General features: G+C 41.5%; 1 protein-coding gene and 1 long non-coding RNA gene across 5 annotated transcripts; one reads left to right on the top strand and one right to left on the bottom strand.

The window, feature by feature from the left end:
* The first annotated feature begins 71 nt into the window (after nucleotides 1-71).
* LOC308584730 (lipase member M-like) lies at nucleotides 72-9302 on the top strand. Of its 4 annotated transcripts, none has more exons than XM_081189735.1 (9): nucleotides 72-248; nucleotides 1528-1645; nucleotides 2287-2485; nucleotides 3114-3223; nucleotides 3675-3811; nucleotides 4461-4607; nucleotides 6807-6878; nucleotides 7614-7679; nucleotides 8912-9302. In XM_081189735.1, exons 2-9 carry the CDS (start codon nucleotides 1624-1626, stop codon nucleotides 9143-9145), a joined length of 987 nt encoding a protein of 328 aa, XP_081045861.1. In that variant the 5' UTR covers nucleotides 72-248; nucleotides 1528-1623; the 3' UTR covers nucleotides 9146-9302. The 4 variants fall into 4 exon arrangements, with proteins under 4 accessions (XP_081045861.1, XP_081045859.1, XP_081045858.1 ...); XM_081189732.1 differs by lacking the exon at nucleotides 72-248 and adding an exon at nucleotides 570-1135; XM_081189733.1 differs by lacking the exons at nucleotides 72-248; nucleotides 1528-1645 and adding an exon at nucleotides 567-1135.
* LOC308584816 lies at nucleotides 8184-10533 on the bottom strand. The gene is made up of 2 exons (XR_014007032.1): nucleotides 10472-10533; nucleotides 8184-8519 (listed from the first exon to the last, which is right to left on the bottom strand). It is a non-coding gene; the product is annotated as an uncharacterized lncRNA (long non-coding RNA).
* Nucleotides 10534-16415: the final 5882 nt, after the last annotated feature.

The raw sequence follows: 16415 nt of genomic DNA, 5'->3' as shown, positions 1-16415 counted from the left end.
CTTTGAAAAGTTAATAAATATATTTTTTAAAAAAAGACACAGCGATTCTTCAAACAGCTCTTGTTTATTCCCAGGCCAGAACAGAACTGAACTGAAGGGTTCAGCCAGCCTGTTTATATAGAGCTCCACTACAACGCAACTGTAACACTTTCTGTAACTATCCAATCACTGAACGTCACTTCTAATCCCTTATTTGCATATGTGGACCTGAGTGAAAACTATCTACAGTATCCCCCTGCTGGCCCAGGGTCAGAACTTCAGTACATAACAATTTCCCAGCATGCTATTTGGTGTCATTAATTCCTCATCTGATGATTGTCTGCTTCCATGCCTGCTTATTCAAAGAAAGTCCCAACAAGTTCTGTGGGGCATATTTCCAATAAATCCCCATTATCTTTGGTTCAGGTGTGCAGTTGATACCATACAGCCCAAATTTTCATTTTCTTCATAACCATCTCATTTTCCATCTGAGCTGGTTTGCTGTGACATTGCTTCATTTGCACAATTGCTGCTCTCCTTCAGTTTGGGACTCAGCCTTTCAGGTGAGGGGCTAGCCATTTCACTTTAATAGGATTAAGTTCTGTGAGCCTTTGCCATAGTGCTTCCTCCTCCCGCCCAAAAAAGGTGTCGGAACTCCCCATGAAGTTGTGACAGTAAGTTCTTATCTGAGACGTGCTAGAACCACATTCCAGTGTGCTCCGACCAGAAAAGAGCACTGGTTGTAGTAAGCATTTTGTTTGCATTTCATGGAGTCTTTCTGGAAGTGTTGTTCAGACTGTGTTGCTCCTTCAGCCTCCAGTAAGTTGGGCAACTTTGTTCAAGTAATCCTTCCACCAAACAAAAGCTCAGCAAGAGATTCTCCATGTTCAGTGGGAGATGCTCTATAATTTACAGCCAGGTATGAGCCAGTACCTTAATCATGCTCTGAAGCAACTTGGAGCTTGAAGTGATATGAAGCAACTCACATACGGTGGAAAAATCCTTACTCATGAGGCGCAAACTGGGGCCATTACCTGTCCGAACCACCTCAAGAATGTGGCTGCTTTTGGCAGTGGCGTGTTTAATCCAACAGACAATCGAGTCAGAAGAATTCCTAAGGAAACGGCACTTGAATCCCCAAGAATTCATGACTATTGTGAGTTGCTTGTTCAGATGCATTTGAAAACAACAGGCTATTGCTAGGACAAAATAATTTGTACATATTTCTTTTAAGTGATATTCCAAAGCATTTGCTTTTCACAGAAGCATTTCTGAGCCTGCCTGAGTTACTCCAAAGAGGGCTTGATAGATTGCAATGGATGGATTTAGCTGACTCCAAGGCCAGATGACATATTTTGTTTCATGATTAATACATAGTGTATTGATTGCGCCTCCTCTGCTTTTGTTCATTACAGCCAGCAGGGGACAAAGGCAGAATCCGGAACTTTTTTCTCTTCTCCTCAGCACCATTGTAACTAAAATCCCCTGTAGCACATCTAGATTTAGAATAGAAGTCTCAGTCTGCCGAGCCTTTCTTTATTCTTGCAGAATGAAATCATTCAATATTGGGGATACCCCAGTGAAGAGCATGAGATTTTGACAGAGGATGGCTACTACTTGCAAGCAAACAGAATTCCTTATGGAATGCACAGTTCTGGGAAGAGAGGTAATTCTGGAGTGTAACTGGTTGGTGTTTTTTTAAGGAAGTGTACTGAAAGGATTCAGCATAGCCTAGAAGTTCTTAAGCTTAAAGTTCCTAATTGTTGCAGAAAATAAGTCACATCCAACTGTGTGTGTTTTAATGTGTGTTTGCCTATATTTTATACATCAGCACAGCAGCTTGTAACTTTCTGAATGCTGATAAAAAAAATGTTGGGGATAATTTGAACTAATATCTGAACTGAACATAAAACAGTTCATTTTGTAAGTGGACAAATGTGAACTGGAATTAGTTCCTTTTTGGTCATGTTCAACTTGATCTAGAATTAGTTCCCTTTCTAACAGCCCTTTGCAAGCTATGGAATCTTTCTTGAAAAGCAAAGGAATGACTTGTCTACACAGGCATTACTGTGAGTTCTTGATCTGAGTGTCCTATTTTACTTGCTGCATTATTTTAATGAATTGTTTTGCTGGATATTTTAATGATGGATGCTTATATGTGTATTGGGTTTTTGTATTTTGTAAACTACTTAGAGACCTATCTAGCATTAAACAGTATATGTATTATTATATTAAGTGGCTAACAACAACTCCTACTGAGAACAATATTATCTAATGCCCACTTTGTTTCTGTTCCCCTCCTACCAGGTCCTAGGCCAGTTGTTTTACTGGTACATGGTGTTTTGGGTGAAGGTAGGACCTGGATTATAAATCCTCCCAAGAATAGCCTGGGATTTGCTCTAGCAGATGCTGGCTATGATGTTTGGATAATAAATACTAGAGGGAACAGCTGGTCTAGAAGACACAAGACTCTGTCAATTGACCAAGAAGCATTTTGGAATTTCAGGTATAAAGGCACAACTTGTAGCTTGGATAGTTGAGACAATTGTAATAATTACTGTCTCTGAATTATAACTGATACCAACATATCTTTTTTCCTTCTGTTGTGTCAGAAGTGCTTCAGTCCTGGAAAGACTTCCAAAAAAGGGAAATGGTGGACTATGGTTCCCTTTCTTGTTATTTTTAGAGCCTACATCAACATGACAAAATGCATGACTTTCTCTATATTCATGCAGGCTGAATTTGTAGAGCTCTGAGATATAGATAAGGATCATAACTAGGACTGTGCATTCACTCTGGATGAATCCTAGATCCTGAACTGAATCTGGCCAATCTGGGATTTGCTGGGAATGTGTAGATGAAGCTCTAGATTGCCTGGGTCTGGGTTCACCTGGAGCAATACAAAGATGTCAATGGGGCAGCGGTGGGTGGACAGCCACACGTTTAACTCTCTTAACATTCTTTTTAAAGGCACAATCCCATTTAGGAATGGGAGATCACCGCCCAAATAATCCCATTCACCTCATTATTTGGGGCAGAGTCCATACACACCTCTAACAGTGTACTCTACTAATGCAACAGTAGGCTAAGGGGAGAAAACTTCACCTGCATTTTGTTTCTGTAATGTTCTATAGCTTCCATGAAATTGCGATATATGATATTCCAGCAACAATAAATTTTATCCTGCGGAAAACTAAGCAAGAAGGATTGTATTTTATCAGCTACTCTCAGGGTGGGACACTTGGTAAGTAATATGAAATGAATGGAATCCATTTACTGCCTGAGCCCTTAATTTTAAAACCTTCTTACAATCCAAAATTTGCATCACAGGTATAGTTCCAATCTAATAATTCAGATTGAAGGATCAACAAGCAGAAACAGAAATGCTGTTTTTGGTATTGGTTTTGAGGCCTCTGCAAACTGGTTGCAGACAAGCATATGGGAACATAGAGAGCTGTAGTATCAAGTCAGACCGTTGGTTCCTGTATCTCAACATTGTCAACACTGACTGGCATCAGCTTTCTTGGGTCTTTCCCAGCTCTACCTTGAGACACCTGGGTTGAACACATATGAATGTGCTCTTCCACTAGGATAAGACCATTCCCCAGTATGAGAGACCCAAAGACTGAGTGTGCATATTGACTCTGGTTTATCTGGAATAGCTGCTGAATTCTGGAATTCTTTCTCTTTGGCAGGTTTAATTGCCTTTTCACTCAGGCCACAGCTTACTCAGAAAGTCAAGCTCTACATGACTTTGGCTCCTATCTACACATTTGTGGGCACCAGTGGACCTGCAGTGCTATTTTGCAATCTTCCTGATGGATTAATGAAAGTAGGTATTTCTCATAGGTTTTGGTAGTGTCTTCATAGGCGCCAAACCCATGGGACCCTGGGGTCCTCACTGCCACCCACTGCCTCTGAGACCACCTCTGCCCGCTGTGGTGGTAAGCCACCTCTGCATGCTGCCTGCCTTGGCCCGCAGCAGTGGGATGGCATGAAGCAGTCCGACACAGTTGTAGCAGGCACCACGGGGCTCCTGGGAGGCCCATGCACTCTCTCAAAGGCCCCACAGGGCCTGCTGCAGTTGTGACTGGCTCCATTGTCCCACCCACTGCCTTTCCTCTGGATTTCAGGCCTGGTCCAGTCGTGGGTGAAGTGCGGAGCCAACAAGATGTGGCGCATGGAGACTGTGGAAGCGGCCGTATTGGGTGGTGCCCAGAGGGGGCTGGGTGATGCATGGAGACAGGGGGCAGAGGAATCATTAGTGTAGTGCGTGCCGAAGTTGGGCTTCCCGAGTGTGTTAATGCAGTCTTCTAGCATAATCAATTTAGTGATATGGGCAGTTCAACCCTCAAGCTTATACATTGGTGGGGGGGGGGTCATGCTATACCTGGTTTAATTAAGAGGATTTAATTTCTAAATGCTTGGAAATTAATTCTAAAGAGAATCACCAAGATCTCTCTGTGTGTTTAATTTTACAGCTGATATGGGGGAATAAAGAATTTGTCTTTTTAAGTAACAAATTGAAAAGACTGATTGCCAAGTTTTGTAGCTATCCAGTAATGGACGAGATTTGCATCCAATTTATGTTCCTTGGCTCCGGACGCAATCCAAATAACTTAAACGTGGTATGTTGACTCTTTATTTTGCTAAACATATTGGCAAAATACCATACTCCAGTCCCCACAACAGCAATATATTTTATTCTAATATTTAAAGATAAATTAACCATGCTTTGAATTGCATATTGAGTAACTAACATGATGGAGTTCAATAGTACATGCTTCAAGTTATGCCTGTATAGCATTGGAGACCTAAATGTGTAATTGAATGACCAATGTCTGTACATGTTTGAGCCAGAATGGAGAAGAATCTTTGTGGAAGAGACCCTGGTATATTACAGAAGGGATAAACTATATGGCTTTTGTTGTTTTCTTTATCTGTTGATATCTCCCGGGGTAGAAAACTGGTGGCCCTTCAGATGGTGTCAGATTCCAACTCCCATTCATCTCTGTTTGCCTGTCGAAGGGTCAGGGATGAGGGCAGTTAAGAGCCTAAGAAGAACCTGCTGGATCAGGTCAATGGCCCAGCTAGTCCAGTGCCCTGTTCTCACAGTAGCCAGTCAGGTGGCCAAACCCTCAAGCAGGACCTGAGCTCAAGAGCAACTTGCGTTCAGAAGCTTTATTGCCTCTGTCCATGGAGGCAGAACATGGCGGCAAGTTGCTCTTGTAGTCTAGAGTCAGGGAATGGTCTGACGACGAGGACTGTGGGATGCATTCTAAGACAGACCAGCTTTTCTCTGATGGAGAGCTGGAGGCGGAAGAGTCATTCCCCTTGTGCACAGTGTGTTCAGAAGCAGAGAGAGAGAGACAGGAGCTTAGGGAGGAGTTACCCAGTTGTGAAATAATGACAAGGGAACCGGAAGGGAGGGGACAGCTAGTCAAGACGTCAATTGAGAGTGTGGGGGACCCCCCCCCATGGACTCGGCGGTCTGAACGTATCAGAGAGCAAAGGAGGCAGAGAGGGGGAGGAACTTCCCATTGGTGCCTTGAATGCTTTGGAAGTTGGAAGAAGGATTCAGAGTAGCCAACTTTCCTCCTTGCAGAGAGCTGTATATTTGTGCTTGTAACATGATGTTGTAATCAAAGGACTATAAACCTATCAACTGCTGATTAATTATTATCTGTGAAGTTCCCGAAGGGAGGGGAGGACATTCTGTGCCTGACATCCAGCAGTGTTTGGAGCTGTACAGAGCAGCCACTCCCACAACTTAACTTGTTATTTATTTGTAATCTTTATAGCCCATCTTTTAATTTCAAGAAATTCACAAGATGGGTCTCAAGAAACAAAAAATAATAATGTATGAACTATTTTCCAGACAGGCACATTATGTGACCCATAGATTGCAGCAAAATAACAAGATTGTACAATGGTGATGGGATAAAATCAGACAGCAGCAGACAGGGTAAGGGTTGGCATGGCACTGGATCCCAGGATCATTCCAGAAGCCCCATGTTGATAGAATGGATCTGCTGGGTTTGGATCACCCCAAACCTGTTACATGAGAGTCAGCCAGTGTGGTTCAGATTCTTCCTGAGGTGCAAGCTAGGCAAGTAAGGTCTCACTGGGTGACCAGGGTGCAGATTCCTTCTGGGCAGATACCCCAACACTAAGCTTGTGGGTGCCATGATCAATCATCACCTCAGGTCCCTTATAGCCCCCCCTTATACTGTGTTGATTCTGCCCAGTGACATTCATGCCCTCATACAAACAACATTCTTCACCTAACAAAGGAAGGCCATAATTTCACGGAGATAAAGCAAGTGCCAATCAGGTTGAGTTATTTAAGATTATTTGCTTGCCCTCTCAACCAGTGACCCAAATTGCTCAGTGAATGCTCTAACCCTAGTGTGGGTGGGTAGGAAGCTTTCATGGCAAATTGGCCTTGAGTATCATAGGCAGCAGCCTTATACAGGCTTTCCAATCTTCTTTGCAAGGGCTCATGGGACAGTTTTCCCCCATGAGCCCACCACACAAACAAGATACTGAGCAAAGTTTTTCCGCAATCTGTGGGCCACAGGGCTGCTGGGCAAAGGTGTCCTGCGCTTATTGACCACGGAATGATGCTTAAAATAGTATATATATATTTTTTAAAAAATGCAAATCGGCATGAAACTCACAACCACATCTTTCCTGAGATGTATGTTTTCTTATGCAATATCCCTTTAAATTTCTCAAGGTATTTGGATATTGTATTGCTCTAATGCTTGTGATCTTTTTGCTAGTTCAATTCTTAAAAACATTTCCATACTTATTTCCCCCCACAGACTCGAATAGATGCGTATTTTGGAATTATTCCTGATTATGGTTCTGTAAAAAACATGATCCACTTGGCCCAGGTGAGCTTTAATGCATATTTTTCCTTATTTCAAAATTTAGAGGCCATTTAATGTTCAAGTGAATGTTTAATGTGTGTGAATATTTAAGGGTTTTCTTTTTTAAATTTTCAGAAGGTGACAGGAATGTTACAGTAAATGAAAAACAATATAGCAATAAATGGTATATGACAAGCTGCCACTCACAGGATCTTTGTCGCTCTGAGTTACTGCTGGTGTAGTTGCCAGGTTACATGCGATATGCGTCTACAGGTGTAGAAACTGAGAATCATAATATGCCAATGAAAGCAAAAGAAAATATTCTTAAATAGGGTCATGCAAAAGAAGAAATAAAGAGAAACTATTCAATTTCGTTGCCTAAAGAGTAGTTCTTAAACTTCAAACATCAAGTGATTTTTTATTCATTATATCTGAAGTGATAGTTAAGTTTTAATTTGCACATTGCAGTTTCTCATTAGCTTACACAGTTTGGCCATTACTAGGATAGCGAACATTAAGGATTGATTTTTGAAATGATTGTATAAGGGATCCAATATCATTTACTTATTAATTTGCAAAGTATGCAAAATATTGCTAAAAACAGATTGTATTTGAAAAAAACAGATCTATTAAAACTATCTATTTAAAGAAAAGTTTTCACAATTTTTGCAGGGATTAGGGACAGGGTTCTTTGTGTATGTTATAAAGATGCCTGCATTAAAAATTTGAAAATTCTGTACTTTCCCCTTTATTTTATAGGTTTTTAAATCAAGAGAACTGAAATATTTTGACTATGGCAGTAAGAACAAAGCTATATACAATACGGTAAAGAGTTTCAGGAGTAAACCAGGCATAAATTCGGAGACAGTTGGGTGGGGCCTTGTATGCCTCCTTCTAGCACCTTCTGCAGCCAAGCTGGTGCCAAATGCATTGCTCTACTTCCTTTGGACCACATCAGTGCAGCCGAGATGGTGATCTTATTGTCTGGGTAGCCCAGGTCACTTTGGTGCTGCTAGTGCAGTGGTTGGACTTCACCCCTGGAAACGCACTCCATTCTCTCCCAAGACAGATGGATACCAACATTGTAAACCTAGGTCCCATCCCTCTCCTGGTAAACCCTTGATGCTTCCCACTATTCCTTGTGCAGCCATGCCTGGACCACATGGCTGAGGTCCCGGATTCCACAGCCCAAATGATCACCTAAAGAGCACCAGATAACACTGGCAGTGACAAACCAGCCTGACTCCAGCACCATGGCCAGCATGCAGTATTCCAACGAATATTTTATAGTCAGGGGTGACCACCCTGGCATTTATGTGGTTAGAGATCTTCTTTTCTTTTCTTTTACTTTGAAATCATATTATCCTTTTCTTACATCAGAATGTTGCTTATTCCCAAGGAGATGTGTTTAACCTCAGAGCAGCAGAAGCAAACTCAGTTTTATTCCTATAGTCATGGTGGTGCTATGTTTGAAATACTTTAAATATATAAAGCTGCACATGTTCAGCATGTGTGTGTTTGTGTATGTATATCTACAGTTTCAAAACTGTTATCTTGTTTGTAGAAGCATGAATGTAGAAGCAGCTGTGAAGCCATGCAATGGCAGAAGGAAAGAAATATTCTGAGAACTTCAAAACTGAAGTCATATGGGCAGCTTTCTAAAGCCTGCTCACTGGTACCTGAAAGACGATTAAGTCCAGAGGCTAAATGTGCCAAGCTGAACTTTAGCAGGCATGCACATTAATCCTGATACACATCCTCAATGTCATTGTACATCCCACAATGTTGGTATATCCGATGCTCAATCCAGTCAAGCAGTTGTCCTACACATAAATCAAGAATGCACAGTAAACAATTAATACGTGACAGATTCATTAATACAATGGAGAAGAAAATCTGATACTAATGCTCAAGGAAACATTTTCCAGATACATAGGTCACACATCCCAGAGTTTTGATGGTTCTGCATATGAACCATCAGACAGCTAAGAAAACAGGTAAAATCTAAGATTGGCAGATGAAGACCGTTGTAATCATTCTGATATTTTCATCCACAGACCACTCCTCCATTCTATCAAATCGAAGACATGGTTGTGCCAACTGCTGTGTGGTATGGTGGACATGATATTGTAATAAACAGAAAGGACATCCAGCTGTTGCTTCCTCGAATCTCTAATTTAGTTTTCCATAAGTATATTCCTGAATGGCAACATGGCGATTTTTTATGGGGTCTGGATCCTCCAAAGAAACTATACCCTGATATATTCTATCTTATGCAGAAGTACAAGTAAAATGTTATGAAAGTCACTAACTGCTTATATTCCCTGCGATTGTAGACACTGCATTGGTCTGTATGACTTGTATTTATGGTCAATTTGTTAACTGATTCTTGTTTCTATTACCTATTGCTCATCATCTAATAAAATCTACCTTTTGGCATTGACACAATTGGTAGTGGAATTCATTGACCTTGCACTGCAAAAGTATACTTCTCTCTGCAAAGGCCTCATCTTTTAGCCACAGCGTAGATGTTTCTTGTTGCTCCTTGTAGATCAGTGGTTCTTAACCTTTGAGCACAGGTGCTCATAGGCCCTTTTTAGAATCTGATGAAAGCAGTGGAGCCCCTTTGCAGAATTCTTTTCACAAAGACAATTTTCTAAGGCACGGGAAGGAAATAAAGGGAGGGAGAATAATTTTTGGTGCCTGGTTCATGGGGCCCCTAAAGTCCACGCATGGAAGCCTAGGGGGCCATGGCCTAGGGGTCCATGGTCAAGAACCCCTGCTGTGAATCATTGTCCTGACAAGGAGATAATGCGGCTAGGGGTGGGAGGAGGCACACAATTTCCTCCAGCAACTCTGAGATTACATCCAAAAACTTATTGTGTACCCTTGGATGCAGTTCATCAGGCCCTGGAGATTTGAGAAAATGAAAACAATCCATCCCCTTGGCAAGGATTCTCTCAACCTGTGGTCTATGAGCTTTATTTAGGTGGTCTGCAGCAGACTAGAACACTTTATCAATTGATTTCTACAGAATTCTATGGCATGCAACTGTAATACATGAAAATGCAATATAAGGAATAAACGAAGCCATCAAAATATAACAAACAACTATCACAGCACAGTACAATTGCAGTCAGAGGCAGGAAAAATATAATTAAATGGTCCACCAGAAACCTCAGCAATTTACAAGCAGCCCATGGTTGGTAATTTTGAGGAACCACTGTGCTGGGGTTTATGCAGATTTTGAGGGGCTTTACATTTCTAGTACCAAAGCTGGGGAGGATAAACTATCTATGGTCTTTGTACGAATACCTCCCTTTCCCCCTGCATTTCATAGAAAATAAGTTTTAAGTTTGAGAGGTCCATTTGCCCTCCTAGGCAGGCGGTTTTGCAGATGGGCTCTGAGCCGCTCTTGGTAACCAGTGAATGGCAGGCCAGATCATCTGCCATACATTATAATGCTTTGTACAGACTTATCATTAGGCAAATGTTGGGTGTGTGATGATGCTTTCTTTCTCAACTGTTTTCATAGTTTCCAGAAGCTTCTGGCTGGTTGCCCAGGAAAGTATAAAGACAAGGAAAAGTTTCTTACAGTCCTTTTTCATTTCGAACACAGAGAGGCTCTAGACCCCAGCCTCTTGGATAATGGTGTTGTCCTCAGTTAATCTGCACCCCCCTTCTTTCCCACTTCCTCATTCGTCATCATCATCACCTGCTGTACGGGGGCTGCTAAGTGCCCTCTGTCTTTGAGTTCTTTCTCTCCTACTTTTAAGGCTCGCTGGGTTCTGGGAAATGGAAGGTCTGGAATGTTTTCTAATAACAGGTCAGCAAGGTGTTGCTCCTCCTCTCCCATTATTTGTCGGGCAAGTGATAGATTTTTGCAAGCTTGACTGGTGTCATGTACCACCTGTATATCATTTTCATAATATTCTCTCTTAAAGCATTACATGCCGTAAACTTCATACCTGTGGTCCATAACTGTTCCCAGTCAGCTATCACAATGTTTTGTCCAACATCTTGTGCCCATTTAATCATAGCAGATTTCACCATTTCATCCTGAGTATTCCAGTTCAACAGCAAGTTATACATCTTTGATAAAATCTTAGTTTTGGGTTCTAACAGTTCTGTTTCTAATTTTGATTTTTCCACTTGGAAGCCAATTTTCTTGTCCAAATTATATGCCTCCATTATCTGATAATAATGAAGCCAGTCTTGCACTTTGTTTTTTAATTTCTCAAAACTCTGCAGTTTCAGTCTATCTCCATCTTGTTCCAAAATTTCCCAATATTTCGGCCATTTGACCTCCATATTGAGCTTTTTCTGAGCTTTCGCTTCCATCGGTGACAGCCACCTTGGGGTTTTGTTTTCCAGTACGTCCTTATATCTTATCCAAACATTAAACAATGCTTTCCTGACAATATGGTTTTTAAATGCTTTGTGTGCTTTGACCTTATCATACCACAAGTATGCATGCCATCCAAATACATTATTAAAACCTTCTAAATCCAAAATGTCTGCGTTTTCCAGAAGTAGCCATTCTTTCAACCAGCAAAAAGCTGCTGATTCATAGTAAAGTTTAAGGTCTGGCAGGGCAAATCCGCCTCTTTCCTTTGCATCCGTTAATATTTTAAATTTTATTCTAGGCTTCTTGCCCTGCCAGACAAATCTGGAGATATCTCTCTGCCACTTCTTGAAACAGTCCATTTTGTCCTAAATTTGCAATGTTTGAAACAAAAATAACATTCTAGGCAATACATTCATTTTTATCGCAGCAATACGGCCTAGCAGTGAAAGCTTCAAATTTGACCAAATTTCTAAGTCTTTTTTCACTTCCGTCCAACATTTTTCGTAATTGTCTTTAAATAAGTTCCCATTTTTAGCTGTCATATTAATCCCAAGGTATTTCACTTTCTTAACCACTGTTAAACCTGTCTCATTCTGAAACCTTTCTCTTTCAATCGCAGTTAAATTTTTCTCTAAAACCTTTGTTTTTAACTTATTCAGTTTAAATCCCGCAACTTGACCAAATATTTGAATCAGTTCCAAAACTCTTTTAGTACTAGATTCTGGCTCCTGTAATGTCAATACTAAATCGTCTGCAAAAGCTCTCAATTTACGGTATACTGTCTAGCTCCGACTTGTATACCTTTAACCAACTGGTCCCTTCTAATCATATTTAGCAAAACCTCCAGGACTGATATAAAAAGCAATGGGGAAATTGGGCAGCCTTGTCGTGTCCCTTTTTCTATCTTAAATTCCTCCGTCACCTCATTATTAACAATTAACTTGGCCTTTTGTTCAGAATAAATTGCACCTATACCATTTTCAAATCCTTCACCCATCCCCATCCCTTGTAAGTTCTTCTTCATAAAACTCCAAGAGATATTATCAAAAGCTTTCTCCGCATCCACAAATATCAAAACTGCCTTAGTGTTGATATTCACTTCTAGTTTTTCCAAAATATTAATTATATTCCTCAAATTGTCAGACAAGTATCTACCCGGGAGAAAGCCTGCTTGGTCTTTATGAATCTCTTCCATCAACAGTTTTTTCAATCTCTTGGCTAAAATATCTGCAAAAATTTTGTAATCCACATTAAGTAATGATATGGGGCGGTAGTTCTTAAGCTGAGTCTTTTCAGTCTCTGTTTTCGGTATAAGTGTAATATATGCTTCTTTCCACAACTCTGGTGCCCTTTTCCCTTCCAATATTTCATTACAGACTCCCTTTAGAGGTTGTACTAACCACTCTTTTAAAGATCTATAGTATCTAGAAGTCAGCCCATCTGGTCCTGGAGATTTGCCTAATTGCATGTTTTGAATGGCACCTTTTACTTCCTGTTCAGATATTTTATAGTTCAACATTAATTTACTTTCTTGAGAGATTTTTTGTAATCCATTTATCTTCAAAAATCGACCTATATCAATTTCTTTCTGTGGCCCTTGTGTATATAATTGTTTAAAATACCTCTGGAAACAGTTTCTGATCTCGGCTGGGTTCTGTATGTTCTTTCCTTCCACTTCTAAATTTATAATAGTATTAAGTTTTTGTCTTTTTTTCATTTGCCAAGCCAACAATTTCCCACATTTATTAGCTGATTCAAATGTTTTTTGTCTCATTTGTTTAATTTTCCATTCTATTTCTTGATTGATCATTTTCATATATTGTACTTGATATAACTTTATTTCTCTCAAAATCTCCTGCGATTTTGGTTTTGCTCTCAATTTCTTCTCACTTTCTTTTATTTTCTCCAAAATTTTGTCTTTCTTCTCATTTTGACTTTTCTTCTTTATTGCATTCTGTTGTATCAGGAACCCTCTCATGACCGCTTTGCTTGAGTCCCAGATTACTCTTTTTTCAACATTAGTGTTCATATTTATCTCAAAATAGTCTCTCAAAGTTTTTTGGGCCTTCTTAATCACGTCTTCATCTCTAAATAAGGAGTCATTCATCCTCCATCTGAAAGAGCCAGTTGATATTAGTTTCATCTCCATCCTTATAGCATTATGGTCGGAGCTGGTTTTTGGACAAATCTCTGCTTTCTTTATCTTTGGTGCCATTCCTCTAGTTACCCATATTTGGTCGATTCTAGTCCATGTCATCTTGGCTTCAGAAAAGAAAGTCCCCTCTCTTCCCAAGGGATTCTTTGTTCTCCAAATGTCGACTAAGTCCAAGTTGTCTGTTACAAAAATATCTTTATTGCTATCCACACCTATCTTCTCTTGTCATGACCTTATTTTGCCACAAGATGGTATTTTCTTAAAGTGTATACCTCTTTACATTCCAAGGTGCTCTTTTCCCATAGTCCCAATCCTCAAACCTTTGGAACTCAGCAAAGGATCCCTGGGGGCTCGTTGCACCAAATTCAAGTATTTACCGTATATTGTATCCAACAGAGTCCATTGGCTACAACTATAAATGGAAAATAATTGTGGTAGAAACAGTCCTTTATTGAATTATTAATTTATGTCCTCCTATTTCACATTTCTCTATCCTCTCCTTTCTTCAGCAAACCAAAGTCCCCCCCCCTCCAAAAAAATCCTCTTAAATCAGCATACAATCCATTTTAATAGTCAAGCAGCCTGGCATGGCTACTCCTGAGGAATCAGAAATGGAGTCCCTCCATGGCTCCTTCTACCCATCTTGAATGTCACTCCATGCTGGTACCACTCACAATAGGGAGAGGCTCTCTTTCTGGCTTGGGCTCTCTACACAGCCCTGGTACCCGCTGGGGAGATTGGGGACACAGTGCTGTCACAGCCCCCTTTAAATTCCTCATGGAGTTGCCCTTTAAAAAATGTGCTTAAAAAAGGACAGCAAATTCTAAATCACATAGTCTACAGCAGGCATCCCCAAACTTGGCCGTCCAGATGTTTGGGGACTACAACTCCCATCATCCCTAGCTAACAGGACCAGTGGTCAGGGATGATGGGAATTGTAGTCCCAAAACCTCTGGAGGGCTGAGTTTGGGGATGCCTGGTCTACAGGAAAACACAAACAGTATCTATAAACGCATTTTGTTTTCCCTAAATTTAAATTTGAGTCAAGTAGGATTAAAAGTGTGCTTCATGGGGGGCCAGAGATTGAGTCACTAGGGAAGAATTCATGAAAGCTGGAAGGGAGAATTTCCTCTCACAGTTTGAATTATTGGGGGAAATGCTCTGCTTGGTCTAGCCAAGTGCATACTCATGTTGTGTAGAATCTACAATTCTTCAAAACCATATAATTTACAAGGCCTTTGTACCTCTAGGTCTCATTTAATTTGAATCTAGAAAGGAACAAGAGTGAATTAAAGCACACACACAGAGAGAAATCATATGAATGCCAACCCCAAAGTAAGATCAAGTGGATTAGGGTGGCTTATTACCAACAATTACCAGGTAAATGTGTGTAGGATTACACCCACAATCAATCGCTTACAGAATCCACGTAGGCCTCATAGTTCAGGGGCTTAACCTACATATTTCAGAGGTTGAATGTGTAATGGTGTCCAGGGTACTGCATGCCACCATAATTATTCACTTGTTACTTGAGGCCTTTGCTTCCCTTATGGGAGAACTGGGGGTCCCCTTGGCGGTGGATAAAACTGAAGGCCCAGCAACTCAATTGATATATTTGGGCATCTGGTTGGATACCAATGCTCAAACATCCAGCTTACCCCCAGATAAGATAATTACGTTGCGTAAGGTTATTCAGGAGATTCTTCCTTTGCGGAAGGTTACTCTGAGGCAGCTTCAGTCATTATTGGGTCATTTAAATTTTGCATGCAGAGTGGTGGCGCCTGGTCGCCCCTTCTGCTCCCGTCTGGCCAGGCTCACGGCTGGACTACGGGCCCCACAGCATCAAGTGCGATTGTCCGCGCAGGTATGGGCGGACTTGCAAGTCTGGCTGGAATTCCTAGAGGAATTCAATGGTGTGTCCTTGTGGCAGGACGTTTTGAACCTCCACAATGATTTTCAAGTGCACTCTGATGCTGCTGGTTCTTTAGGCTTTGGGTTGTACTGGAATGGAAGATGGTGTGCCATGCGGTGGCCGCTTGAATGGCAAGGGGAAGCGATTACGCGAGACTTAACTTTTCTCGAGTTTTTTCCCATTGCAGTAGCAGTGCATTTATGGGTCGCTGAATTCAGGGACCGTCGGATATGTTTCTGGTCCGACAACCAGGCGGTGGTGAACGTGCTGGCAAAACAGTCGTCCCGTTCTCCCAGGGTATCGGCCCTTCTGTGGGCCTTCGTCCTACATTGTTTGAGGTTTAATATTGTGTTTTCGGCACGCTTCATCCCCGGTATATCTAATGAGATTGCTGAAGCTCTATCCTGTTTTCAGATGGAGCGATTCTGGTCCCTGGCTCCAGAAGCTCAGAAGCTTCCAGAGTATTTTCCACCGCACCTCTGGAATCTTGGCAACACTTAGTCATGCAGGGAGTAGCAGCTTCCATTTCTACGTCCACTTTGCGATCCTATAAAAAAGCTTGGGCTGACTTTTTAAAATTCATGCAGTCGGCGTCCAGCAATTTTAAACCCCCTCCTACCACTTCTCAGGTCTTGCAATACTTAGCTCATTTGTTTCAGCTGGGCCGAGCTGCTAGAACTCTGAGAATTCATTCTGCAGCAATTTCTTTTTTCAGCAAGTCCTTGTATGACAGTCCATGTAAAAGGTTTGTGGTGCGTAAGGCCATTGAAGGGTGGGGCAGACTTGCCCCCCCCCCGGGCGGCTGCTAGGCGTCCTGTCACCTTTGAGTTGTTGTCCAGAATGCGCTCCAAGTTGAGGAGTGTGTGCTGGTCTAAATATGAAGCACACCTTTTTTCAGCAGCGTTTTCATTAGCATTTTTTGGAGCCCTCCGGGTGGGAGAGGTTGTAGTGGAGTGCAATTCAGCTGGTGGTTCCCGTGGGTTGCTCTTCCATGATATTTAGCGTGTCCCCCCTGGAGTTGAGACTATTAGTGCGCAACTCCAAAACTGACCAGTTGGGTCGGGGGGAGGTTATCCGCCTCCCTGCCACTGGGGAGGCGGGCCCATGCCCGGTCAAGGACATAAGGAGGTACTTGGCCATGAGGCC

The sequence above is a fragment of the Podarcis bocagei genome (assembly GCF_964188305.1).
Source record: "Podarcis bocagei genome assembly, chromosome: 4".
In the NCBI taxonomy this organism is placed as follows: Eukaryota; Metazoa; Chordata; class Lepidosauria; order Squamata; family Lacertidae; genus Podarcis; species Podarcis bocagei.
Note: the sequence above shows the minus strand (reverse complement) of the source record. Positions and strands in the feature narration are given on the sequence as shown.

Bases quoted from the DNA above. Each gene is read 5' to 3' on its own strand.
- LOC308584730 (XM_081189732.1), top strand. From the start codon at position 989: ATGAGGCGCAAACTGGGGCCATTACCTGTCCGAACCACCTCAAGAATG. The intron at 1,646-2,286 runs GTAATTCTGGAG...CCCTCCTACCAG, and splicing joins GCACAGTTCTGGGAAGAGAG to GTCCTAGGCCAGTTGTTTTA. The intron at 6,879-7,613 runs GTGAGCTTTAAT...TTTATTTTATAG, and splicing joins ACATGATCCACTTGGCCCAG to GTTTTTAAATCAAGAGAACT.